Here is a 27879-nt window from a genome sequence, read left to right as displayed (position 1 = left end):
TTGGTCCCCACACAGAGGTTTGGGGATGCCGTTGAGGTTGCCGTTTTTGCCGATCCTGGCTGGAATGTGTGTGGATATTGGATCCTGTCTGTGCTGCAGGAGTCGTTCTGCACAGCGCCTGTGGTCAGATGGGCAGTGAGAGCTGGGCTGGCTTTCTCTGGACAGCAGTAGTGGCTTTTCTCTCTCTATGACTTTGTTTTTCCTTCTGTGAGGAGCAGTGTTTCTGTGGTAGGAAAACCCAGATCATGACAGCCTTTGTGTTTCCTTTCAGGCATCAGAGGGTGTTCCCGTGAAGTATTTCGAGAACTTGGAGGAACTGATAGAATTTTACAAGAAGGAGAACATGGGTCTGGTATGGCACCTCAAATATCCAGTCCCGCGGGAAGAGGATGAGGCTGCAGATGAACCGGAGGAGGATGCTGGTAAGAAACCCATGATGTGACGTGGGAATGCAGACCCTTGACACTTACTCTGGACTCGAGATATGCAGTGCAGGCAGGGGGATTAGAGCCTGTCATGCAGTAAATTGGAGCAGGGCATAGGGAGACCTGAGCTGGCAAGACCTGGAGTCAATGAGTCCTCATGGCTCTGGGGTGGCACTGCATCTGGAGCATCGGTTCAGCTCACCCGAGGGAACACACTGAGACTCTCTGCAGAGGTATAATGTGTCCGGTGCAGGGCTGACTCATCTGTTGTGCTTCATCTGAAGCTGGTTTATGTCCAGGCATCTCACATGTCTCTGCACCCCTCTCCCTGCGCTGCCTCTCTAGGGCCACTGTCTCAGCAGCAGAGACACTCCCTTAGAGACCTGGAGCCCATCTCTCTGCAGTGCCACGCACCTGCAGCTGCTGTGGGTCTTGGGTCATCTGAAACTCAGACCCCCTTGTCTGCTCTAATCTCGAGGACATTTCTAATCTTCACAACCAGAGGGCATGGATCCTGCAGTGGCAGACAGTCTAATTCCATGTATAGAGGCAGATGAAGAGGTGTGATTGGCAGCATCACAACTATTTTATATGAAATGCCACTGTGCGTTCCTGACACTCACTGGTCTTGGATCGTTCCTTGGATTTTTCCTGGATCATCCCTTGGATCTGTTGTTGTTTTCCTGAATCCCAGGGGAAGGTCATGCCCACAGAGCCATCCTTCCTGTCCTTTCTGATGTCTGTCGGGAAATGATGAGCATTACAATGAAACTTGCCTGAAGGACATAGTCCCTGTGACAGACAGACAGGCGTGTGCGCTAAGGCAGGCTGGTGTGCCTGTGTACATTTATGAAATCCAATGGATATCTAATAGGATCTGGAAGATTTTGGTATGCAATTCTCATGAAGAAACAGAATAAAATTTTGCAAAGCTGCTCAGGAAAGGTGTTCCTGTTTTTTGGCCAGCTGCGTTGAGTCTCCAGCTCTCAGGGTGGGGGAGGGAACAACAGCAAAAATAATCCAGAGAGGTGAGCAGCAGGGAATGAAGTTCTAGCCAAGACTAAGAGTCTTTAGATGAAGAGATATTAGCACTATGTCTGTGCTGTTCACATACAGAATTTAATTTGGTTAAGGCGCTTTGGTGCCGTTGTGCTGGAGCCGTGTAGGGCCTCTAGATGTCTGGCCATCTTGCATGTAGAATTCCAGAGGGGGAAAAGGAGTACCCAGGTAGCCTGCAGGTGCACCACCCAGCTGTGCCATTGTGCCCTGTGAATCACAGCTGCTGTCCAGGAGCAACGCATTAGTTCTGGGTATCTTTTTGTAATGAAAATTCCACCATTAGGGAATAACCAAACTAAACCTCACAACTCAACCAGCTACACACAGCAGGTGTAACAAAGCATTGGAGCAACCGTTATGAGAAGAAAGGCAGCTACAGTTGGGATAAATGGAGCTGAACACACTCTTCTTCCAGGAGAGGGAGATGCATCCTGAGCAGCAGGATGACAGAGCAGGAAAAACCTTTGTGCTTCCAACTTGATGCCCACAAGAGAAGGCAGGATGCTCAGCCCCTCTGTTTGGGGGATTATGGGGTCTCTGTCTGTGTTTGCTTACTTTAGCTGTTCACTTCTTTCCATTAGCAGCTTCTGGTGTTCTTCCCATCATGCCCCTCCATCCATTCTGCCCCAGCAGCAGATCTCCATGCTAACGGTGATGATATGGATGAGGTACAGCTATGTTCTCTAAGCGTTATATTCAAAGTAACTAATTAACCTTCCCAGTTGCTGTGCAGATGGGACAGTCAAACCAACTCGGATGAGGTTACACTACCCAGCAGAGGCACACGCTGAGGCCCCAGCCTGGCAGCTCAGCCCATGGGTCTCGCACCACTGACATCCCTGAGAGCAGGGCTGGGCCAGCGTGGAGACCTGAGCTCTCCAGCTCTGAAATCAGAGGCTCTTCAGAAGGGATGGTTTCTGCAGGGACTGCCCCTGCCCATGGGTGAGGGGGAGGAGGTCAGATTGGCGTGCTGGGATGACTGTGCCTTTCCCTTCCTCCTTGCCAGACCTGGTACCCACGCCTCCTATCCTGCCCCCACGCAACATCCTCATGGCACTGCCAAGCAGCGAGACAAAGGAGGTATCTTCTCTCCCTGAAAACGCCAGGGTGGCAGATGTTAACAAACTGTCCCTTTCTGAGACACTACTCCAGCGACTGCAGTACCAGGACACAAGCAGGTGAGGATGGCAAGTCACAGGGCTACAGAACCAGCCTTCAGCCCAGATCTGCACTGTCTGTGCCTCGCTGTTGGGGACAGCTGAGGACCTATTTGGTTCAGCAAAACTACTCCTCATTTATACTACCAAACAAAGAGCGGAATCAGATCTGCAGGGCATTGGCTACTCTTTACAGTCCAGCTGTCATCTAGGAAAAAAGACGTTTCTGAAGTGTTAAAATCACCAATGAACTTTCACCACTGAGGTATAGTTTTCTAATATAAAGGGTGGTAATGTCTGAGAGAAATTGGTGTATTAGTCATGTGCCTAAACTACAGGTTGTATCAGAAAGCACCAGCCAGTCCTCAAAAAGAATAAACTTGTGTGTGGGTTCCCAGGCACTCATACTTGCTGATCTACTCCAGCTCCAGGTCTGACTCACATTGTCCCATGTGCTAGCTGTGTCAAATATGGACATGCACTGAAGCCTTAGAGGAAGCTGCATGACATTTAATGACCAGCTCTGCAAAGTTTAAAAATAAAATAAAAATAAAATCATAAGGCATGCCTGTTGGCATGGGAGGCTGCGAGCAAACAGCGGTTGTGCATGGCAGCGCAGGTCCTGTTGTGGTGGCCTGGCTGCAGCTGGCTGACTGGGAGAAACCCAGTCTTGTTCAGCTGCCTGCACCATTTCGTCTGCTAAGCAGCCAGCTGGGACTTTCTGCACCGCAGAGACAGCGAGGAGGGGAGCATCCCCTAGAGCTCTGTGGTCCCAGCCTCGCTAAGACTGTTTTCAATTGTTTGGAATAAAACCTTCAAAGTGGGACTTGGTGAGGTGAAAGGGAGTCTTCATCTCCCCAGGACTCCTGGGCTGCTGACTGTTGGCAAGCTCACAGCAGCCTGGCTTTACTTGCCAAGGCTAGTGATCCGGCCAGGGCTTTGGCAATGTCAGGCATCATGAGGTTTCTCCTGGCATGGTAGCTCAGCAGTCACGGAGGAGAGGATTTGGGGTGGGGAAGGAGGAAGAGGAGAAGACATCAGCAGCGTGGTGGGGGATCCATGGTCCAATTCTGAGAACGGGAAATTTACACTGAAACCCAAGGCAAACTGCCCCCCATCTATCTGTGCTGGCAGCGGAGGTTTCACAAAAATAAAAAAGCTCTCTGATGTTTGGGAGCAGAGACAAGAGCTGGCTTTTGACCTGCCTGTTTATTTCACAGTGTCTCCGATGAGCATCTTAAACTCATCCAGGACTACCTGCGAGTTCACATCATCACTGACTTTGAGATGGTGCAGACTGGCTCAAGCAATCTTCCTCAACTGAAGAAACTACTTACACTTCTTTGCAAAGGACTTTTCAGGTAACTAGAGCCTGGTTTTCAGAGATCAGAGTATAATGCTGTAACACTGTAGGCTAATGTAGGTTCCACGTGCATGCATTCAGAACCTTCATTTCTGGCACAGGAAACTGGCTTACCCTCAAAACGTTATGTTTAGATCTCATGACCTGCGATCCTGGTCCAAAGATGTGAAATCTGTTTAAAAGACATAGCTCTGACAGTGAAGTTTCCCTGTAGGTGGTTTGTCAGTGAAGTATTATTTTTTTATGATTGTTTAGAAAGAAACAAAACAAAAAATGCACCAACCAATTAACTGCATAATTTGGTAATGCACAAATGACACCCACAGGATTGTCAGGCACAAGTCGTTTATGGAAACAAGCACATATTGATGTCCAGCTATGTTTTAAACACTGATTTTCCTTCCCACTAATGCACTGTGAACCTGGAGTGATTCCACTGATGTCGGCAAAGTCCAGCTCACATGAAAAGAGAAACAAGCCCAGACTCTACAAATTTTACCTTTCCTATTTATAGATCTCACAGGTCCCAAAGAGGAAAACTCTGACAGGGAACAAAAACCCTGCAGAGGTCCCTCTTTCTTTGGTGTAAGGATGTGATTTACCCCCTTGCTGCTTGTAAGCAAATGAGATCAGTCCACACTTCTGCAGAGATCTTACAGCTCTCTATAACAGAGGGCATGTACTTCCACTCTTTTATCTGTGTCTTTATAATATCCTTCTCTCCAGTATATTTAGAAGGGAGGCTGGTAGTGCTACTGGCCTGATCTTGTTCTCCTAGGAAGGCTGATGAAAGGGCTGAAATGGGGGGTGGATACTGATGGTTTGCTTGGCTTTAACCCATGGAAAGAAGGCAGGGAGTGAGCGAGGTGCTTGGCTGCTTGGGACGATGATTACTCCACTAAAGCGGTGGGCATTGGGCACGTTTTGCCAGGCAAAGTAGGAGGAATATGCAGCCCTGCTCCTTCTTCCAGAAGCCAGCCGCTCACAGACAAGCCCCTGGCAGGACTGAGGACGGGCAGTGCGAAGAGCTGCCCTTCTTCTGCACCCTGCTTGAGGGTTTTTCCTCTCTATGCCCACAGAGGGGGAGACCCAGGTGGCTAGCTAAGAATAAACTTGAACAATGGAAACTAAAATCTAGTGAAATCACAAGTGAGAGTTTTGTGTTACTAAAATACCTCCAGTACTGCTGTTCTGATGATGGCTGGCTTTTTCCACTTCCAATTTCTTATGCTGCTTCACCTTATCTGGGTTCACAACCCTGGTGCTCGTAAACGTATGTGGGATGGCAAGAAAGGAGATGCAACAGGTCCACAACCCTCTCATGTGCCAGGACACCTTTTACACTTCCAGATTTTCTGCAGGTTTTTTCCGGTGACTGGACATTGCAAAGCATCATCCTAGAAGAGAGCTGGGCGAGTTTTTCAGCTGGTGGAAGCCTGCTGAGCGCAGGGACACTGCCCCACTGCAAACACAGGAAAGGGCAAGCTGCCTGGCCTCCGTCCATCTGCTGGCTGCATGGAGCTATGGAAATGTATGTCCTCCGGCAGTTCTTCCCCCCCTTCCCCAGCATTTTCTCCCCATACTTGCGTTATTTCAGTTAGATGGAGCTGCCTTCTCCATTTTTGTTGTTAGGGTCCAGAACTGCAGGCTGTTTGCAGTCCCAGTCAGACCTCTCTGAGGAACCTCTCCCCCTCTCTTGGGGACTGTCCCATGAATCTCCACCATCCAACCAAACTATTTACTTAGCTTCAGCTAGATAATAGCCAGGTGCTTGAGTATCTGACTGTTTTCTGACATTTTAATCCCTGTGGTTGTCTGGGGTTTTAGCTTACCTCCCTTATCACACTTCTGAATTCAAATTTAATCAGTGGCATTACCTAAATTTAGGTTTTTTTCACCTCAGCTTTCTTCAGCTGCGTTGGGATTCCAGCTGAATGTACAGGTAATTCCTCAGCTGCTTTTCAGTGGCCCTGTCCTCTTTTTCTTAATGATGTTCTATTTCATTATTTTCACAGTATTTGAGAATAGGTTAAAAAAAGCCCAAACAAACAACAAGAAGAAACGTTAATTGGCACAGCTTGGGCTCTTTCACTGGAGCTGAAGCTCCTTTGAATTTCCTGGCACTGCGGAGGATTAAGAGTTTGTGGGCAGACGCTCACTGGGGCTGAGCTGACCCCGGCTGTTTGGGAGCCACACGGATTTGCTGTGAATCTGAGGTTTCTGCAATGCTGTATTCTGGCTTCTTTCAACCTCCCAGAGCCCAGCTGTGCCATCTTTCAGGGCCACTCTCAGACATACTGCTGTCACTGTGAAAAAATGAGCATCCTGATGCCCTTTGGCTGACTCACTTCTGTGTTTTGATACCGGGCTGTGGGCAAGCACTGGCTGCTGGTGTTGGCCAGGTAGAGGATGATGCTGGAGCTGCTCAGCAATTAGGAGAAGAAAAGAGCTCAGAGTGAACCACGGGGTTGGCAGAGGAGTTGGGCCAACTTTTTGTGAACAGTCTGTGCAGTTCCAGTTTGTGTGCTGTCCGGGGACAGGTGCAGGACCCATTTCTGTCCAAGGAGCTCAGGCACAGCTGGGCCACAGCAGACCGGGCGTGCATCATTTTTATCTCTTCCCCTCACCCTTCTCACCGCTGATCCCTGATTAGTTCAGCAAGGACCAGACTTCAATGTGCGTTAGAGACACTGAAAGCTGGTTTTAACTCTGCTGGAAGCTGCTACTACCTTTTGGGGCTAGCTGTGGCCAAGGGGGTCAGGAGAGCGGTGGCACCTCTTATCAGAGCCCAGGGGACAAGAAGGCAACCACCCTTGGGAGAGGCTGTTTGCTCTGTCAGCTCGTGTTCGAAAAATGAAACAAAACAGAGACTTGTAAGGCTGATGGGCACTTCTGTGAAGCATTCAGTGCTAAAATAAACTGGCATACAAGGGTTTCCTTAGTCAGGGGAACCTTCAGGGACTGGAAAGCTGACTCATGGAGAGCTTGGTGCCAGTGCAGCAAAGAGCAGGGACTACCCATGCAAGTGGGCTTTGTTCAGCGTTTCGTACCAGCTTTAAATGACAAACACCGATAGTGGCCTCTTCAGCCTGCTACTGTCTGAGGCCATCATTTGGTCACTGATCACTGCTCTGCATGCTCCTTTTTATTCTCCCTCACTGGATAAATTGCACATGGAGCTTTCAAGGCAGCTTTTCAAGCACTTGTACTACTAGCACTTGTGCAGTTGCATGTGGACACATGGGCATCTGACACTTCAATGGAGATCACTACGTGTATTTCCTCTATGCTATCAAGAGAAGAAAGGGAGTTTTAAGTGCAATTAAAACCGCTTTGGGGTTTTGTTGCATTTGAATGCCTGCAGATGCTCTTCCCCCATCCTTGCACGCATGCCACACATTGCACCATGCAGTAAACAGAAGACAGTTTTCCCATGAGAAATCATTTCTGAACTGCTTCAAGCAGCTGCTTCTCTGTGTTTTCGAGAGATGGTCTACACGTCCTGCACTCTTGGTCACAGTAAATATCCTCTCATTCTTTTCAAACTGAACTTCACCCAGTGCTCCTGCAGCTGCCAGGGGCCTGTCTCCGTTGCTGAAGAAATTGCGGGGAGCCTTGTGTTTGGGGCAGAGCTGTTTGCAGTGACACTGGCCCTTGGTGATTCAAAGCTGAAGCGTGGTGCTGGAGGACGAAGTTCAGCAGATCCAGACTCCTTCAAGTGTCTTGTACTTCTGTGTGCCCCACGGCAAGTCTTTCAGACTGAAATTTCAAACATGAGTGCTTAACTTAGGCAATTAATCATCAATTAATCAGCACCTAGATAAATATCTAACCTTCAGTCACTCAGACATACTTTTGCTTTGGAGCACTTTCCCCAACAAACAGGGAGTAAAATCTGTTCCATGCAGACTTAGGAAAGTGAGGGAAATCATTAATATCCACCGTTGACTAGGCACAATGCAAGCATCCTAGCGCTGCTCCCCACCTTCCTTTTGACCTGCGCTCCTTGGCTGCTCTTTCTGTGATAAGTCTTGTCATTATCGGAGTGTGGCTTCTGTGTCAAAGTCACACAACAGTGTTTTGACAAATGAGCATCCTGTGGAATCTAATTGGGAAATGCTGAAGGAATCTTATTGTAACCTGCAAACAGTTCCCATTCAAGAGATTAAAGGCTGGCTCTTCCACTCCCCTGCTGTGCCTGGCCCCTCTTGGTCGTGTGAGCTGAAAAATCTAAAAATTAGTTTCCTCTTCGCACAGTGTCCCCAGCATCCCACATCAGCCTCAGCAGCTGCGCGAGACCTGTGCAAAACTGATCTCCTCCTGCCGCTGTGGCACACACGGGCACCAGCTGCTGCTGGGCTTTGATCTGTGAGTTGGCGTAGTTGGGTTGATGCTGGTTTTACACAGTGTCTTCAGGTTAGGCCCAGACTGGGACACCTTTCTGGGGAGATTTAGGAAGTTCCCACATCCAAAGGAAAAATCGAAGACCAGCCAGCGTGCCCGTGCTCCCGCTGTGGCCAGGCAGAGTCAGCTGCCCAGCTCGAAGCTGCTGTGCTGGCAGTGTCACTAGGGCAGCTGAGAAATGCTCTCATCACACGTCCCAGCAGCTCTGGGGGCAGCCAGCAGCAGAGGACGGGAGCGTGGCGCCTGGCGAGAGCTGGCCTGGCACAGACGTGCGCCCGCGGTCTCTGCTGAGCGGCTCTGCCCAAGAGACGGAGCGCAGCCCACGGACCTGGCCTGGCCTTAGCCTCTGCCCTGTCTCTGTTCCCAGTGAAGCCTCCAGGACGCTCCCATCTCTGGAATCCATCCAGAAGGTGTTTGAGCAGCAGCTGCACCCCGGTATCCAGCAGCGCTCACAGGTGAGTGGGTGGAAGGTGGGAGCCGGAGCAGAGCGAGGAGCAGGCAGTTGTTGGCAGCAGGGCTGCAGGGCTCAGAGGTGATGGGCAGGATTCAGGTGGTCAGTTACCACTTCTCTTCTCTCTAGCCTCTTTCAGGCTGCAGTGCAGAGGGCACACAGTGAGTCACATCCCCACAGCTTCACTTATCCCACGGTCTCCCGTCCCTCTGCCTGCTCTCCCTTCCTGCCCCAGAGGAAAGTGCAGCAAGCTGCCCGAGGACTTCCACCTCCTCATCCTCCCTCAGCCCGTGGGATAGGACAGCACATTTCTCTTCCCATAAACTTCACTCCAGGATGTTTCACTGCCAAATCCTTCCTTCCCCCAGCCCACTTAAGTCCCATGACCACCTCTTCCCTGCCAGTAGCCCAGGAAACCAAAAGACCAGGACTTTGGTATGCCGAGCCCTGGACCCGGTCATGCAAACCTGTCTGCCAGCAGCACGCTGGCTCCCCTGCATGCCCAGCTGCCTCTAACCTATGGACAACGTTTGAAAATTTGTCCTTCCACCCTCCCATACTTATGCATGTTCAGCCAAACCCTGTGCTCCTGTGCTGCCCGTTACGGGTTAGAGCAGCAGATGCACAAGTGCTGCTCCTTGCTCTGGGTGCGAGCTGTTCCTGGGGCGAGACTGACATGTGTCCAGGCTGTGCTCTGTGGGTTTGGTAGTTATGCATCTCTCTCTTTTTGTTTCTGTGTTGTGGTTATCAGATGCTCGGTGAAGCTAGTCCAGTCAATATTGTGCTGAAACTTAACCAGCTGATTTCTTTGCTGTCTTCCATTGAAGAAAAGGTAGAGTTTTAAAGCTATTTTATTTTTATTTGTATTGTCATCTTGTCATCTTTTGCCTCTAGTTGTGCTTCTTGTTCATCATCGGTTCACTCCTCTGAATCAGTAGGATTTCTTTGCTCTGACGTCATTACTCCCAATGTAGTGCAGAATCACCAAATGCAATTTGTTACACCTAAATTCATTTACAGGTGAAAACACTGTTGATTGAAGGTCCTGATTCAACACACCGGCGCTCCCTTATCCCCCCCGTCACTTTCGAGGTAAATACACTTCTGTATCAGCCCTGATCACAGTGCAGAGGGACAGTAACGCAGATTTATGTTGGTATCTCAGCTCCTGGGAACATTGCTGTGCTGCCACAGAGATAACAGCTATTCCTGGATGCTGCTTAGCACCATGCAAATGCTTAAGAGTTGTCTAGTGAGATTGTCAGAACGATGATACGTGTCCATGAATTCAGGCAAGTGTTGCATTTGTAATACACGTGGCTGAAGTGTAGAAGATCGCTGATGAAAAACCTCTCTTTTCCATTAGGTGAAAGCTGACTCCCTAGGAATTTTCTCAAAAATACATCTCAAGGTTGATGTGGAAATGGGAAAACTGATCATCAAGAGAGCTAAGGATGGTCCAGAAGACAAGTTTTATACCCACAAGAAAAGTAAGATACTTAAGGTCACAAATGCTAGACTGGGCTCTTGGTCCCTTGGGTGATGGGAGGGGTTCCTTCTGGCCCCACTGGGGTCAGGGTTTGGCCCAGAGTGCAGATGTTTCTGGTGGGTCCTGGCTGTTGCGCAAGGCTCCAGTTGGGCAGGCTGCCTTTCCCCACAGCAGCCGGCAGAGAGCAGGGGCTCGTTACTGGGGCACCTGGCTTTCACAGGCTGTTTTAGACCTGCCCTCCTGGTGTAGATGAGGACAGTGGGGGCAGGACCGCAAGGGAGCCAGTTTGGATAGAAGATTCCCCATAGAGCTGGCTGCAACAGACCCATTTTCTACCGAAAATCAGTGTCACTCGAAAAAAAAAATCTGCTGGAACATACTGACTTCTGGGATGATTTTTGACAGGAAAAAGCCAGATACTCTGTTTCAGTAACATTTTTCAGTGAATCCCCCCTTGTTTTTTTTTTAAATGTGAATCAATATCTCTGCTGATGAGAAATGCCAGATTGGTCTGTGAAGGCCCAATTCAAACAAATTCCCATTTTTTTTCTGTTGTGTTTCTGGACAGGCAGCTCATGAGATTGAGCCAAACAGGGTAGGATTTATCAGAAAGTAAATTATGCCCTTGGGCTTTCGCCTGCTAGAAAATCAACCTGTTGCTGGCAGTGATTGAAAAGATTAGGTTTCATGTATGGCTTTCTCCAGCTGGTGTTCATAATTACTTAGCTGCTATTTTAGATGGGGAGGAATCACCTTTACCACCAAATGGGGTTTTATCTCCTCTTTCTCAGATGGGGAAGGAATATATGTGGGCTGGCTCAGGATACAGAGAGATTGCCTTCACGAAGCCAAGGTTTCACTTCAGGCTGCAAGGCTCAGTACAGACAAGAGCTCCAGGCAGAAGGAGTTTTAGTGGTCCTCTGTACTTCAGAGTCCAAGTCTGTTCCTATAGGGAAAGGATTAAGCAACATTAAAATGTAGTTAGGCAGGGCAAAGCGAGCCTCAGACGGAAAAGACGATGTAAGTCCTGAGCCTGTGAGCAGGGTCCTGTTAGTTTTGGTGGGATTCTAGTTCCAGTAACTGCAGCTCGTGACACCCAGTCTCTGTTCAGTCCTGCAGCTTATCAAGTCCCAGAAGGTCCCTAACAAACTGGTGATTGTGCTGGAAACAGAAAAAGAAAAAACGCAGCGGAAGGAGTATGTTTTTTCTGATTCCAAGGTACACACACAACGTTCCCTTTCTGGCAGCCTGCAGCAGGTACCTGTGTGGGAGGGGTGCAAGGGGCGCTCCTCGGCAGAAAGAGGAACTGTTGAAGGACGGTGGCTGGCTTTGCAAAAATGAAATTTCTCCTCTGTTCTGGAAACACCCAGAAAATTAGCAAGTGTACTATGTAAAGGGAGATACTGGAGAGGGCAAGCATACCTAGGTGCTGTCGCTGAGGCAGGAGAACGGAATGCCAGCAGGCAGGGAGAAAGGGCAAGGCGTCATGTGAGGGCAGCTGCAAAAAAGTTCATACAGACAAACGAGAAGGAAGTCGCTTTCTTCTGACCAGCTCAGCGCTTGTCAGTTAAAGTAATGCACAAAGCAAGTGCCTAAGAAAGTACCAGAGGAAAGACAGCCTTGTCGAAGGTTTCAGGTTAGTGGAGAGCTAACCCGCCCTTCAAGTGCCTGGGAACTCCCTGGTTCAGCTAGTTTTTCAAGAGGTTATGTTGGAGGAGTTAAGCATCTCATTAATTTTCTCTGCTCCTCCCTGTCCAGAAGAGAGAAGGGTTCTGCCAACTTCTGCAGCAGATGAAGAATAAACACTCGGAGCAACCAGAGCCTGATATGATCACCATCTTCATTGGGACCTGGAATATGGGTATGGGCTCCCTTCTGACGTGGGCCTTCCTTCAGACACTTGCTAAAATGTGTGCGCACTTGCCATGCTGAGCTCCAGGCACTGTGTGTGTTCTGTAGCAGGTCTGTACACCAGGGTTGTCATCCACTGGGACAGGGGAAGAGCTGATCTCTAGGCTTATTCTTGCATGCAGTTTGACACTTTCTATGGTTCCAAAGGACCATAAAGTTGGCCCCGATGGGTCCTGAGGGATTCCTCCAATGACAGGGAATTGTGGCTGGCACGAAGCTGCCTTGAAGAAAGGGCAGGAGTGTCTCCAATAACTGCACATTGGCTGCTTCTGAAGCTGACTATGGGCTGCTCATGTCCAGCATGGAAAGAGACCTGAGTATGTGTGATATTTAGAGAAGGAGACAGGGCATATTTGAGGACAGTGGAATTTAAGTTATTTTTCCCATTTTGGCAGAAAAGCCAGGTTCTGCTGCTGTAAGCTGAGCTGTCTGGGCTCAGTAACTCTTGTGGGGTAAGGTGAAGGCAGTGGCAGGCCCAGAGCACAGCTCCCTGCCTTTGCACTTGGCGAGCCTTGGGCTTGGTAAGTTAATGAACTATGGGAAGATGGTCAAAGCAGAGTTGCTCCTTCATCAGGGAGTCAGGTGGGGTTAACATCTTTGTCATCTTAGAATAGTTGCCCTGGCTAATATGAAACGGATACGGGACAGACGGAACGTGAAGCCTGTTATTTCTGTCCCCACGGGTTGTCTGTGTCCTGGGTTTGACAGAACATACTCTGACTGACTCTGGTGTTTGATTTGTTAATAAAAGGTGCTGCACCTCCCCCAAAGAAGATCACCTCCTGGTTTCTCTCCAAGGGGCAGGGGAAGACCCGTGATGACACTGCTGACTACATTCCTCATGACATCTATGTGATTGGCACTCAGGAGGATCCCCAAGGGGAGAAGGAATGGCTGGAGACCCTGAGGCAATCCCTGCAGGAAATCACCAGTATCAGCTTCAAAGTGGTGAGGGGTTATTCCAGCTACTGCACATAACTCAGGCTTACAAGGAGAGTACATGTTGTGCAAATAAAAGAGAGAGAGGAATTAGTGGCATTTCGCTTACACCTTCTCCCCTTCCCTCCCTTTGTTGTTGTTGCATTTGGATGAGGGAGAGTGAACTGAATGTCTGTGGACTCCCCAGGATCCTCCTCTGGGGCTGGTTAGGTGGGCATATCACTGAGGATGGTGACTCCCCCCCTGCCAAAGTAGGGACCCTGCCATGAAGCTCCTCTGCCTGCCAGCCTGGGAGCAAGAGGCAGGTGCTGACTGAGCACCTGAGTCAAATGCTGGTGATATTTTGACTCTTCTGTAAAACTTCCTGAGCCAGCTGTAGCCTACATCTCACCCTAGGCTACTGTACTTTCAAAAGAGGATGTAACAGCACACAGGCACAATCATAAAAGAAACCGAACCTTATTAAGACCAGGTTTGGTCATTCCCAAGTTTCAGTGATGTCAACAAACAAATCTAAGCATATCTGGAAGGCCACAGGAGAGCAGGACTTATGACTGTCATGGTGACTGAGAAACTCTGTTTTGTGTGAGCAAGGCAATCCAATGATTAACTAGAAAATAGCACTAGAAAATAGCTAGGTCCTTCCTTCCACCTTTGAGTAAAATGACTGAAAGCATATCCTGAGCATGGGAAGAAAATTTGTATAGGAGAAGTACTACAGAAGGACTCGAGCAAGCTTACAGCTACAGTGCAGCTCTGCAGGTATGTGCAGAAATATCACCTGTAACCTTCCCACCCCTGCAGATAGCAATCCACACCCTCTGGAACATCAGGATTGTTGTACTGGCCAAGCCAGAACATGAGAACCGCATCAGCCACATCTGCACAGACAACGTGAAGACAGGCATCGCCAACACACTGGGTGAGGAACAGACCCGGTCTTGTCCAAGGGACCAAGATCTGTTCAGTCTGTGCCAGTACTGTCCTGGAAATGGAATACTTTCTCCACAAGACTCCTTTGACTACTTTTATGTGATACTAGTGGTACTAAAGTTGTATCCCGCTAGCACTGATTATATCTTAGCACATATAAATATATACATTTATATTCCCAGCAAACACCTTTGACTGGCTATTAGATTGCTCTTTCTTGGGTTTCACAAGGAAATTATACTTCTTTCCCTTCAACTATTTTTTATCATCCTCAGAAAATTTATTACCACAATCTGTGCTGTATGTACTAATTCTTTCTGTGCTGATTAAGTCAACTTATTTCTCCTCTCCATCCACTTCACTTGGGATGTGCTAGGTGCTTTATTGTCCTTGCTAGACTCAGCCTGGAGGTGGATTGATTTATTGACGTTTTTGGTTTATCTTTGTCCAGGTAATAAAGGAGCTGTGGGGGTGTCATTCATGTTTAATGGAACCTCCTTTGGGTTTGTCAACAGCCATTTGACTTCAGGAAGTGAAAAGAAACACAGGTAAGATACATCCTCCCCTCTCAAAAAGGGATGTTGACCCCCGGTGAAATTCTCTGGGCCATGTTTGGAAGGGGGGCCCACCAGAGAGTCACAAGCATGTTTTCCTGACCATAAAAGGTTGTTAAATGTCTCCTGGGAGGGCAACCTGCACTAAAGATGCTGCTCACTGTGTCACCATTTAAATGAGGGGTTTCTGCTATATGGCCATGCCACATGGGTGCGGGTGAAACGGACAGCAAAAAGATTTCAGAGCCAAATGTAAATGTCTCACACAACACTTATGTGACCTGTCACGCAAGCCCATTACATGAAGAAAATAGTTCCCTGATCTACGGTGTTTGGGAGAGATGTGGGAAGGCTTTTCTCATCCCAGAATAATGTGCTGAAGGCGACAGTCTGCCTCCGCGCTGCAGGCAGTGCTGCGAGCACGGGAGCTGCGGTGCGCCCTGGGGCACAGCCGAGAAAAATCCTGCTGGGCAGAGCATGCTGCCAGGAACACCAAGAGGGAGGTGTGCGGCACAGAAATCTCTCTACAGTAGCTAGTTATTCACATATTATTCATTGTGAAATGAGTTTCCATGGTCTGGGCAGGTTCTGTGCAGCACAGGACTGGAAGGCAAAGATCCCGACCTCGGTGGGAGATCTGTGCCCACGCTGGGAGGAGCTGGAGCAGTTAGGAGCGGTTTTGAAAGCAAAGAGGACTTGAAATTAAGAGGTTGGCTTTGCCATCTTTCCTAGTCCAGGATCCAGAAAACAGTTGTTGTGGGATTTCTGCACAGACCCTTTCCCACTGGTGGAGTTAACTTCTACAGAAGGGTTCCCCAGGGCTGGAATAGCTGCTGAGATCTAGTTTTGTGTTTGCTGCTGAAATCTGAAGGCAACAATCTAATGCTGGGTTTCCAGGACATGCAGCTCAGAAAAGCACAGCCCCAGGAGGCAACAAAAGTGGCTTTAGGAGAGCTTTCCAGCCTTGCAGTTCAGGTGGAGACAGTCTGACACCCAGGGCAGAGCAGCTTGGAGCTGCTGTGAATGCCACTGCCCCTTCCTCAGGGCAGGCTGTCCCCGGGCCACGCACGATGCCAGCTGCAGCCCACGAGCACCCACCCGCGCTGCCCACACACCCGCCCCAGCTCCTGCTCCATCCCCAGGCTGTGCCCGCGCCATGGAGCACGCAGTCTCTGCAGGAGACACCCAGCTGTCACCCACGCCAGCCTGCCGAGGTGCAGCGCACGTCAGGGCTGGCAAGCTCTCGCCTTCAGATCTGCTCTTACCTAGAGATGGAGCCAGCAGGATTCCTGCCTGGTGAAGCGGTGGTCTCTGCCAGCCCCGGGCACTTAGAAATCACGTGGCAATGCAGTGTGTCAGGCAGATGTTTCTTGTCTCGACAGACGCAACCAGAACTACACAAACATCCTGCGCTTCCTGACACTGGGAGATAAGAAGCTGAGTCCGTTTAACATCACTCATCGCTTTACTCACCTTTTCTGGCTGGGAGACTTGAACTATCGTGTGGAACAGCCCCCGACGGTTAGGGCCGCTGCGTGAATCCCCGGAGAGACAAAACACTGCATTGCCATAGAAGTGCTGTCTTGTTCTAACCTAGGGCAACACAGCAGAAACAGGGGAGGCAGGAGGGATGCACAGGGCACGAGTGTGACACCAGCTGAGGGAGAGGAGGGAAATCCCCTTTGCCCTCTCCAAGGACACGCCAGGAATGCAGTCTGGCACACTTCGGTGCTCCAGGCAGCATCGCTTCCCCAAACCTCCCAACGCTCCTTCCCACTATGAGCAAGCATCTGTCCCTGAACAGCCTGATCCAGAGATTGCCTTTCTGCTCTGTTTGGTTAGCTTTTAACGACTCAGAACAGGCCTTCCGGAGCAGGCAAGCTGTAATAAACACTGGATAGGTTTCAGCAGGCAGGCAGGAGGAAGCCTGGTGTTGATGCGCATCTGGTTGTGTGTGGGTGTGCTTGTGCAGGGGAGGTATGGGCATTTTGAGGCCTGTTTTGGTACACAGATATTCAGCCACACAGCAAAGATGGGGGCCTTTAAGTGAAGGGAAAGGTGGGGAAGTGACAAGGGGTGCAGCTCTGTGAAAGAGTTCAGAAGCGCTTGCTAGCTCGCCAGGGAAGAGAGTATTTATAAGAACGTTTTGCATCATCTGCAGCTCTGCTGTTTCCCTGTTGGCAGGAAGCAGAGAATATTATCCAGAAGATCAGGCAGCAGCAGTATCCGGAGCTGCTGGCTTTTGACCAGCTTCTCATAGAGAGAAAGTACCAAAAGGTGTTTCTGCAGTTCGGTAAGATTCTGAGTTTGCTGGCAGGTTCCTCTCCCATTTTCAGCAAATTTCTCTGGCAGACTTGATGTGGGGCGGGGTGTACAGAGCAGGGTTTGTCTTGCCAAGATGAGGGTTCTCTATGGGCCAGACTGTGACAGCTATCTCTCTGTTTTAGAGGAAGAAGAGATTACTTTTGCTCCAACCTACCGTTTTGAAAGAGGTACCCGGGAGAAGTATGCTTACACCAAGCAAAAAGCTACAGGGGTAGGTGAAAACTGATTTCCCTTCAGAAGTGTATAGCAGAGCAGGGAAAGTAACTCCTGCAGAAGAAAGTGACCCAAACCAAGCTCTCCATTTTCTGCCCTTGAAGTGTTTTGAAAGGAGTCAATACAAACAAAAAGATTTGACAAAAATATATGGTGCTTGAGCAAGTGAATTTCCTGTTCGTTTGTGAAGTGGTCCTTCCCCTTCTTCGTGACACCATTTCTCCTTTGGTTTGCAGATGAAGTACAATTTGCCATCCTGGTGTGATCGAGTGCTCTGGAAATCATACCCCATGGTGCACGTTGTGTGTCAGTCCTATGGTGGGTAGATGACAGATTGTCGATAGCAAAGCAATCAGTCTGAAACGGAAATGATTCAGAGCAGAGTCTGTAGGATCTCCTTGCACTGCCAGGCTCTCAGCATAGAGGGACCTGATGTTAAATCAGGCAGACTGGAGACAAATCTCCCTGCTTGTAACCTTACAAGGTTGGGAATTAATTCTGTTATTCTTTTATATGCAGAATACCACTTAGCTGCAGCTGTCCAGCTTTAGGCCACGCTGTAGGATGCCTCTGTGCCAGTTATTTCTTGGGAACAACAACCACTTTTCCTGTGCACTTGCCCACCAGGAGCTCCTGACTTGATGGTGCCAGCAGGGCAGACCCTGTGCACACAGTCCAGTCTGCAGAGGCTGGAGCTGCAAATATCTCTCTTCTAGCAAATCATATTCCAGAAGGACTGTGTGGTACCAAGAGCCTGTTCCCTTTCTTGCTGAGAAGCAGCACAAAAGTGCACTGCAGGGAAGAGAGGAAACCCACAAGACCCATTTAAAAAAAATACTCAGATACTGGTTTCTGAAATTTCATTGACTATATAGGGCCAAGCATCTGAGTGTAATGTTGGTGGTTTCCTATGCATGGTATTGAGAAGAAGGCTGTAGAAGTCTCTTGGGGGATAAGGTGTACTGGTCTGATCACAGAGCCTATGATGATGATCTGTGTGGTCAAATAAGCACCTCTGGAAAGTCTGCCGCCCGCCTCTACGCACTGCTCAATTCAATGGATGGGGCTAGCGGAACTTGGCGTGCACTTAGGCCAGGTCAAGACCTCGCTCACTCATTGTTAGTCTTGGGCCATGAGTTGCTCGGTAGCACTGAAGTAGCACCAGTGTATGCTGCTGGGATTACATGCCACATTAGTGCTTTCATTAGCTGTGTAAATCCTGCAAATGCTTTTTGTACTGGGGGAATCTAACGCTGACAGTCGCTTGCAAAATTAGATGGTAAAGTTGTGTCCGTTAACCAAATCTTTATGTATTTTGACAAAAGAGTTCCGTTTGCATATACTAACAGGAGATTATGTAGAAACACCTTTGAGCAGAGACAGTTACCACAGCGACAGTTATGTTTTCTGGAAAATTACCAAAAAATATTTCTATTGCAGCGATCTCAGTGGAGCAGGGCAGAAGCACAGGGCAGTAAGTCTCCTCCCTTTCTCATTGGCAGGCTGCACCACGGATGTCATGACCAGTGACCACAGTCCTGTCTTTGCCACCTTTGAAGTGGGAGTCTCCTCCCAGTTTGTTTCAAAGAATGGTGAGTCAGGCTAGGTGCGGGTGTGCTGTCTTCACCTTGGGATATAAAATGCATGTATAAGGCATGCATAAATGTATATGTTAAAAGAAAAAGCTGATTCTGAAAGAGTCCACTCAAAAATGCCCTCTTTATCTCCTACTGAAAATGCCATTATCTTCCCCCCCTCTTTCCTAGACTCCAAGTACACAGATTCCCAAGGGGAGATAGAGTTCCTGCATTGCTACGCTACGCTGAAGACGAAGTCTCAGACCAAGTTCTACATCGAGTTTCACTCTAGCTGCTTAGAAAGTATGGTTTTGCCCATCTTTATTCTTTCCGTCAAAGCTTCCTGCTTGTTTGGATTAGTTCCCCTTCCTCTTGCTTCGATCTAAACAAACAGCTGCATAGATCACTTGTTCCAGTGCAAAGAAAAGGATGTCCTAGAGATGTGTTGTAATTTACAAGTCATCCTGTCCTTTCAGCAATGCAACACAAACCCCACAGCCATTCAGCTGTCATCCATGCTTAGACATGTAGCCTTCCACCATTTCTTCCATCTTGTTTGGCAATCTGAGAATCTCTTTCTCGAAGAGGAACATGTCCTGTTCTTGCTTATCACTCTGAAAATCTCTACTTGGCAAACAATTGATGAAATTTCTGATCATGCCTGCTACAAATGATCAGGTGCTTTCAAAGTAAAGCATCTGCATTATGCTGATAAAAATAATCTAATTACCCTGAGTTGAAAAGAATAAGTCAGAGGATCACCTTAAAGTGAAAGGAAGGATAGTGATTTGATTCTGCAAATGGTGTACCCACCAGCGCTGCACATTTTACTCCTTGTCCCTGTGCTGCAAGGCTAAATCTCCTCTGTTTATGTAATGCCAGCCTACACGCCCTTGCTTGTGGTTTTTTTTAAGTGATTCCCCATCACAGGACTGTTCCTGTAAGTGGGACAGCATGCCTTCGGTCTGTGCTTCACCACATTATCGCATGTCAGAGCGCTGTGTCAAAGTCAGTTCCATAAAAGATTATTTTTTGCCTGGATCAAATTTGCATAAATTTCTATGGAAACAGTGTATTACGAATCTTAAATTAGAATTTTGAAAGTGTGCTATCTTGAGTGGCGTAGGAAGAGCTGTCATGTTCTTATCCTCCAGTCCATGTATGCACTGAGCTTTTCAGTGCCAAGTTTCACTGTAAAATAAAACCATTTCACAATGCTTCAGTAAAATCACTTGTAAATTTACTGTGTAAACATTCCCCCAAGGCTCAGACTTTAAGCTTCATAATACTTTTAAAACCTGGGTCTAAGTGGGAAAATAATCATAGGCCTGTTGGAGGTCTAGCCTCTGAAAAGGATTTGTAGCCAAGTTCTTGCTGTCTCTCCTCCAGTGAACTCCTTTCTCATCACTTTGCAGGTTTTGTAAAGAGCCAGGAAGGAGAAAATGAGGATGGGAGTGAAGGGGAGCTTGTGGTAAAATTCGTTGATGCGCTTCCAAAGGTAAACTGGAACTATGTCCATATCCATATGGAAGAGATGCCTTCCACTTGCATCCCATAAGCACCATTAGGTCTTTTACTTCTATAAACATTATTGTCAGGAACATGGTTGGGGTCTTGTTTACACTCAAAAGAGGCTGTAAGACAGCAGGATGAGCTGAAGCTAAACAGATGATGTTATAAGCAGTAAAGGACTTTCTTGCCAATATACTCTCATCTGTGTCAGGAATTCTGCTGTCATGATTACGTCACTCATTTTTCTCCCCTTTTCAGTGAACATAACTATGCTGACAAGCCTTTTAAGCAGGCCCTTTTTTTCCCCCTCATTTTAGATGGACGATAGAACAGCTTAAAGAGTAACTCTGCCCTGGAGTTTCTTTGTCCTGTCAGACAAATTTTTTTCTTGGTATTTTTGAGACAAGTTGACTAAGTACTTTTTTAGCCGTGTTAAAAAGACTGTCAATGGCCAGAAGTAGTGTTGTGTGCATCAGAGACAAGTCCTGCCTGTGAGGTCAGGGCTATTCTGCATTTCCCAGCACGGTGGGGGCTGGAAGAACTATCAGACCTCTTGGATTTAGAGCAAATATGCATGTTGGTACCCTTCTGAATAGCCGAAAAGAAGTACTGCTTGTCTTCAGAAAGAGTGCCTTACACTGAGAGATGGGGGAAAGACTCTACAATAAGTGATTGTAACAGCAGCCTAACAGATTTGTGGGAACAGACTGTAGTCAGAGTCCAGATCACTTCCCCCTAGAGCAATTTTCACTCCTGCACTGCAGGAGAAAACTGCAGCTCAGCCCATGAGTGTTTGATTTGCAGCATTCTGCCTGTTGTACTGGCAGCAAGAGTGGAGGGGACTCTCAAAGGGTTTAGCCTTCTACCCCAGATCCCCAAACATCATTAAAGAGGATGATTCTGGGGGTGGCGTGAGACCCTCATGCGTTTTGAGTTTTGCTCATTTGGGACTGAGGCACAGGGAGAACTGTGTTCATGTAGACCACCTCTTGTATTGACCCACATTAACTTGTCTTTGCAGCTGACTCCAATCATTTCAGACCCAGAATACCTACTGGATCAACACATCCTGATTAGCATTAAGTCATCAGACAGTGATGAATCTTATGGTAAGTGCTTAGCTCCAAAGTTCTGGATGAGTCAAAATCTACATAGATTTTTTCCCAACTGCTGAAAGAGTGGGAGAGAATACAAGTAGCTCTTACAGACTGAACATCTGTGATGCTCTGACTTCTGATTTAGAACTCAATACATATAAATACATTGTGGGCAATATTTTATGAGATAATGATGATTAGAGGAATATGAACTAGAAGCATCAATATGTGTGAGCTTTACCAGCCCTAAAAGAGCAGTGTCTGAAAAAGGAAGTACTCCAGCAGTCAGTCTGTTTAAACGGGTTTATTCAGAACATACAAATCCTGTTTCACTTGCATGCACTTGATGCATTTCTCCTGGCTACAGAAAAGTCATTGTCAGTGCTGCTTGCTTCCAAATTCTAACCAGCCAGAGACTACAGTCCTTGTCCAAAGAAGGTTCTTTGCCGAGATCCCGTTACTGAAATAGCAGTCACAGGCTTGTGTTCTCCTTACCAGCAATGGAAGCTCAGAACCCTGTGGTCACCTGCTGGTGTCTCCAATGCCCAAATCCTTCACATGTATGTGAAGAAGTGAAATTAATGCCCTGATCTCTCAAGAGATGTTACATTCCTTTCTGTGATCCAAAGCAGATTCTCTCCAGTAATCTCAGCCCTGTCGGCACAGTGGTAGTAGATAACTGACACAAGAAAGAGATTTCAATGCTTTTCTCCTCAGTGCCAGAATTGTGATCTCCTTGCTGTCCTCTAGGGGAAGGCTGCATTGCCCTGCGAATAGAAGCAACAGAATCCTTAGTTCCTATCCATACTGTGCTGACACACCACGGTGAGAAAACAGGGGTCTTCCAAGGTGAAATCAAGTTACAAACGTCACAAGGAAAACAGAGAGAGAAACTGTATGGTAAGAAACAAGATCACCTTTGCCATGCTCGCCCTAGAGAACATCTTTCTCAAAGGATTTCTGATAACTGGCAAGGAACGGAAAATTATCCTTGCAGTGCTTTTAGTCCCAAAGAGGCAAGAACTTTTGATGCTGACTGCAAGGAGATGTGAGTATTGTTAGTTCTCAGGAGTACACCTGTACTCTTTGAGAAAGACACAGCAATTCAAATTGGGTTTTTCTTTTACATCATTCAAGTAAATTCGGCAGACTGAGAGAGCCCCCTGTCTGTCACTAATACTGATCTTATTGAACAGTGATATCTTATTTCCACTCACAGTGGCTTTATGACAAGGTGCTGGAGCTCCCCCTGCTCCAGTCACCCTGGGGAACACCTGCAGAGAACATGCGAGGCTCTCAAGGAGCAGCTCCTTAGCTAAAAGTTCACAAACCCTGCTTACTTTCACCTTGCAGTTTGTTATTCTCTTTGAGAGTACAAAAGCAGCTTCATGGCATCTACTATTATTCCCAATGGTAGAATGACCTGTATGTGGCTGTTTGGGGGATCATGACCTTTGTCGTTCAAGATACACATTTCTTCCTGTGTCAACAAAACATGATAAGTATTAGTGGGAAGTTGAAAACATAATAGCAACAACTGTTTAAAATTGTCTGTCATTCTGATAGACAAAGAGAGAGAGGCCTTAATACAAGCAGTAACACAGAAAACCTAGGCAATCAGACTCTGAAGCTGCCAAAAAACTCTCTTATATCTTTTATTTCCTTCAGATTTTGTCAAGATTGAACGTGATGAAATCACTGGGCAGAAACCAAAGAACATCAGCAACTTAGAGCCTAGCAAGGACTGGGATCAGACTAACAGGTAAAGGGAAAGTGGGTAAGTCACTTACAGAAAACTAGTTGGCTCAGTAAACACAAAGCTGGGCTTGCTGTGGGAGCAGTATCAATAGGCATGGGGAGCACTGGGAAGCTGCCTTTGTGGCTCTCCAGTCAGGGCTGGTCAATGCTTCTGTGCCCAAAGCTTCCAAAGCTGGGAATGCATTAGTCGGACAGGTCCCTGCACCCCGCTTAAAAATGGCCCTTCTCTTTCCAACAGAAAACCAAAATCCACTCATCTGATGGCCAGAGAGGCAGCAGCCATTGCTCGCTACTGGGGGAGTGCTTCCTCTTCTGCAGACAACCCAGGAAAGGAGGATATGTTACGGTAATCTTGCAGCTTTACCTCTGCCAGCCTGGGCTGGGAAGCCATGCTCAAGCTGCCTGTCCCTTCCTTTCTGAGAGCCGCAGGGAGCTTGTGGGCAGGGCTGCCCTGTCCTTCCAGTTCCACAGGCGTGTTTGCAGCAGCTCCCTGCCTTCTGCCTGATAGTTTATACGGGTACACCCCAAAAGGCCAGATGTCTCTCCTGTTGTTCCGGCAGCATATTCCCACACTGAGCAATGCTGCCCAGTGCTGCAGTTTGCCTCTCACTTGGAGGCGTCCTGCTGCAGCTGCCAGCTGAACTGCTGGGCCCAGAAACCTCTCAAAGGCCCTAGGTGCGGCTGCAGAAGCTGAGTGCTCTCTGCAGCCTGGAAATGGAAGTGTCTGCCACAGCCAGAAGAAACTATCTGGAGCTGGGGGAGGTGGCCTTGACCCAGCTGCTTCCTCTCCAGTGACCCAGGGGAGGGAGGTGGATTCTGAAACAATGGTGATAAAAAAAATAGTGGGTGGTATTGAATCTAAGCAGTCAGTTGAGGCACTAACTCCTTTGTAGCTGGCAGGGAGACAACAAAAAAGAAATGTATTTGTGCATGTATCTTCCAAACAATATTTCTTCTTTCAGCAGCTCCACTCCCACAGACATCAGCAACCCCAACTACCTGGGGATGGCTGCTTTCTGTCAGCAACCCTCTGCAATCAGCCAGCTGAAGCAGATACCTTCACCAGACCAGCCACCTTCTCTCTGGAGCTATGAGCAGCAGCCCAAAGAGACTACTTCTGCAGTGGGACAGAGTCAGTCATCCTCCACGTCACCCTCCTTGTCGCCTCTGTCTCCAAAAACATCCCTGCAGCCAACAGCAAACAGAAGCATTTGTAGTCGGAGTCAAGAGTATCTGTGAGTCTTTGAGTTTTGTACTGGGGCTAGTCCCCTCTCTCCTGGCATTCTGCACAGTCACTATTTTGTTACCTGTGCAGAGAGTTCAAGGTGCACCATTTTCTTTCAGTCTTTTATCTCTAGAATTAGAAAACGATAAGTCAAGGTCACAAGTGCAGACATCACATACTCAAAGAAAAGAAGTGTAGTAGTCAGAATTTTGAAAAAGGAAAGCCAAAAATACATGTATAAGTTTAATTTTCTGCCAAGAGAAGGGCAAGACTACAGAGTTGACTGTAGCAACAAAGAAGAAAGGGGAAGAGTGTGGCATACACCTTTGCACTGGATGGGAAGGAGAGCTCCTTCACATGTCATGTGTGAAGTATTTTAACTGAATTTCTACTTACACCACTGTCCAAATGTCCAGCTTGCTATAGACGTCAGTATCCACATGCTGCATCTGTCACAAGTCTTGATGTAGAATTTCCTTTCAGCAATTGAAAATATCCTGTACCTACCAAACTTAGCAAAGTGATGAGGCTACTCCACGCTAGTACACATACACAATCGGTGTCCTCGTTCCAGACCTCTTTTTCGTAGCGAGAGCTGCTTTCTGAGCCTGGGCTAGAGTTCACTGGTAAATGTATGTGGCACTCTATAAGCCAGAACTTGCAGAAGCCAGAGCTGTGAGTACTGCCTCCATCTGTTATGTGCCTGACAATACTTCACCGTGCTCTCAGCTCTTTGCTCCGGCATGTACTGACTTCCAGAAAATAACATGAAGCAAGGAACACAACTCATTCGAAGACACTCAAAGAACATGTGCCACTTACCCCTATTCCACTCTGTTCAGTGACACTGTGGCTGATCTTTCAGGTATCATGGTGGTTCTCCAGATGAAAGCCTTGCCAAATGAGGTCAAGTCATACAAAACCCACAAAACCTCCCTTGTCCCATCGTACAGCTCTGCTGCCATTCCAGTCTGAGCCTCAATTCAAAGGGCTCAGCTGGGAGTATGCAATGATTGTCTCACCCTACAGTATACAACTATTACTTATATATTGTGCATTTGGGAGTTTTATCCCTTCCCTAGGAATACCATGTGGCATTGGTAGCAGAGGAGATTGAGACCTAGTTGTGAAATGCCACAGTGTGATGTGAGCTCTTACGTTAACTATGCAGGCAGACATTTCAATCCTCTCTGCCAGATCTGAGGATTTTTATTAATATTTAAATTCAGATTTGTGCATGTCACAGAGCCATCAAAGCACTTGGCACAGTTTGGCTCAGCAACTTATCTCTGTTTAAAGGGAAGCCAAGTGTCACTCTGACAAGACTGCAGTCCAGCAGGAAGTTTATACAGTACCATGCACGTCCGCTCTCAGCGGTCATGTTAATAATGATTAAAAAAGTAAGAACAACACACAATTGTGTTCTCTCCCCCCAGGTTTAATTGTTATCCTGTTACCTCTTGGCACAGACAGTTTGATTTTATCATGCTCCTTTCCTATCCATTTTCTCTTCAAATCAGTCAGTGTCTCTTGCCTGCTCTTTACGAGTCTCCTTTTTATGCTGCTTTGACCACTGTAGGGCACCCGAACTGGGGAAAACCACAGCAGAGCCTTTGCTTCAGGAGGAGGGAGAGCAAAAGCCAGAAATGTTTGAGAACCCACTGTACGGCTCTATGGGCTCTAAGAACAAGGTGGCGTCAAAGAAAGAGCAGGACTACCCCAAGGCCTTGCGAAAAGAGCAGCCGCCGCTGCCTGATCAGAGCTTTCACCTCACAAAGTCCCAGGAGCCTGAGAGCAGCAAGACCTCTGGCAAACAACCGTCACCACCCTTCCTGGTTCCCACACAGCGATTTCGGTCCTATACCTGCTCCGGCCAATCTGAAGAAAAGAATACAGGTGAAAAGACGCAAGGCAAACCAAAGATGACCACATCACTAGAAAGCTCAGCACCACTCAAAAAACTAGTTAAGCCATCAAGGTCTGAAGTCAGCCCAAGCATCCATGGACAGCAAAGCAAGCCACCCCTTCCCTCAAAGAGCCGGGCAGTGCTGGACATGCAGAACCCCAAGGGCCGAGACTATCGGGACAGTTCAGAGCTGCCGCACTCTGGGAAGCATCGGGCAGAAGAGGGACCACTCGGCAGGACAACTATGCCGGTGTGTTACTTGTGGGAATGAGGCAGGGTGGAAGTGGTGTCGCAGCAGAATACTACCAGAGTAGTACTGGCTTAATAATCTCTGTGCCCTCGCTCTGTGTTTCCTAACCAAGCTCAAAGCACTGTCCCACAGACCTACAGGGCTTGCAGAGCACAGGATGCAATGGTGTTATCTTAAAGCAGTATTGCTGCAGATGGTGTCATGTTGTCAAACCATGGTCTTAGTTTTGCACAAAGTTTTATCTTCTGGACTTTTTAAGCTTGATGGCCAAAAGAGGAACGCAGATAGTCAGCTGCTTTGTTGTTGCTTGCTTGATGCATACTATGTTATTTCTGAGAATGTCCAAACTTGGCCTGACAGCACAAATCTACAGTATAGGCTAATAGATTTGCTTTTCTGTAATTAATAAAAAGATGATTAAAAGTAGTTATCTACTGGAAACACCAACTTAGAACAGTGGTGTCAAAAATGTTACTGAACCCTCTACAGAAATAATCACACATCTATTTCTCTAGGCTGGTGGGTTTTTTTGTTGTGGGTTTTTATTTTTTTTCCAGAACATCACGAGCTGGATGAAAAGGAGTAGGGGAGGACTTAGTAAACGGGATTGGGAGAAAAAGAGCGCCCATTTGAGCGAGCTGTAGCATTTTGTTTTCCTTCTCCATCAAAACTTTTAGAATTGGAAATAGACAAGCTAATATCTCTCTTGTCTCTACAGTGAAAACGACACGGCAGATGGCACCCTAGGAGGAATCGCGACAGGAAGAAAGATGGAGACTGCTGCTTTGTTCACACTGATGTCCTCTGGTCTGGTTCTAAAAAGACTGAGGATTTCTATCTTTGAGGGTATATCCCTCTCTATGATCATGAAAGTGTTCTAGCTGAGAAGTTCATCCCATGTGGCTCAGACCAAGAGGACCCAGGACCCCAATACCAAATGCAAGTTAGCCTTTGTAGTGTCACTTCGGTACTTCTCTTAAGAGGCAGGTGGTTAAGTACATGCATTAGTAAATGTTTTGTAAAAGAGGAAGGTACGGTATAAGGACTAGGAGATGGAAGGAGTGCATTTAAAGAGCTCCCTTTCTACAAAAGCAAAATTTTTACTTTGTGTTACAGAATTCCTATTAAAGAACAATATGTAAAAGAAAGCATTTTGAAAGTGGTACAGCTCCAAAAGCATGTCCTGTCCATGGAGCAAGGAGTTAGGGGAGGGTGGGAAAAGAGTTTGAGTAGCAGATACTGATGAATGTCGCACACTGTCAACAGGGCCAGCTTCGCCTCTAGTGTGAGCTCCCAGGCTGCGTACCTGCATTATCCACACAGAGTGTGGG

At 47.6% G+C, this 27879-nt stretch overlaps 1 protein-coding gene across 1 annotated transcript; it reads left to right on the top strand.

The window, feature by feature from the left end:
* Nucleotides 1-271: 271 nt before the first annotated feature.
* On the top strand, nucleotides 272-26548 carry INPP5D (inositol polyphosphate-5-phosphatase, 145kDa; the record flags this gene model as incomplete). The annotated part of the gene is made up of 25 exons (XM_010072855.1): nucleotides 272-422; nucleotides 2491-2662; nucleotides 3862-4002; nucleotides 8776-8863; nucleotides 9611-9691; nucleotides 9880-9951; nucleotides 10226-10349; nucleotides 11460-11566; nucleotides 12107-12209; nucleotides 13011-13207; nucleotides 14003-14120; nucleotides 14583-14679; nucleotides 16068-16206; nucleotides 16870-16978; nucleotides 17133-17221; nucleotides 17460-17541; nucleotides 18726-18815; nucleotides 18990-19103; nucleotides 20216-20298; nucleotides 21334-21421; nucleotides 22160-22309; nucleotides 23078-23171; nucleotides 23406-23513; nucleotides 24130-24402; nucleotides 25972-26548. Coding segments are annotated over 25 exons (3447 nt in total), but the record flags the coding sequence as incomplete, so codon positions are not given.
* Between the last annotated feature and the right edge of the window lie 1331 nt (nucleotides 26549-27879).

The sequence above is a fragment of the Pterocles gutturalis genome, unplaced genomic scaffold (assembly GCF_000699245.1).
Source record: "Pterocles gutturalis isolate BGI_N339 unplaced genomic scaffold, ASM69924v1 scaffold37857, whole genome shotgun sequence".
NCBI lineage: Eukaryota > Metazoa > Chordata > Aves > Pterocliformes > Pteroclidae > Pterocles > Pterocles gutturalis.
This window is presented reverse-complemented; position numbering and strand designations above follow the sequence as displayed.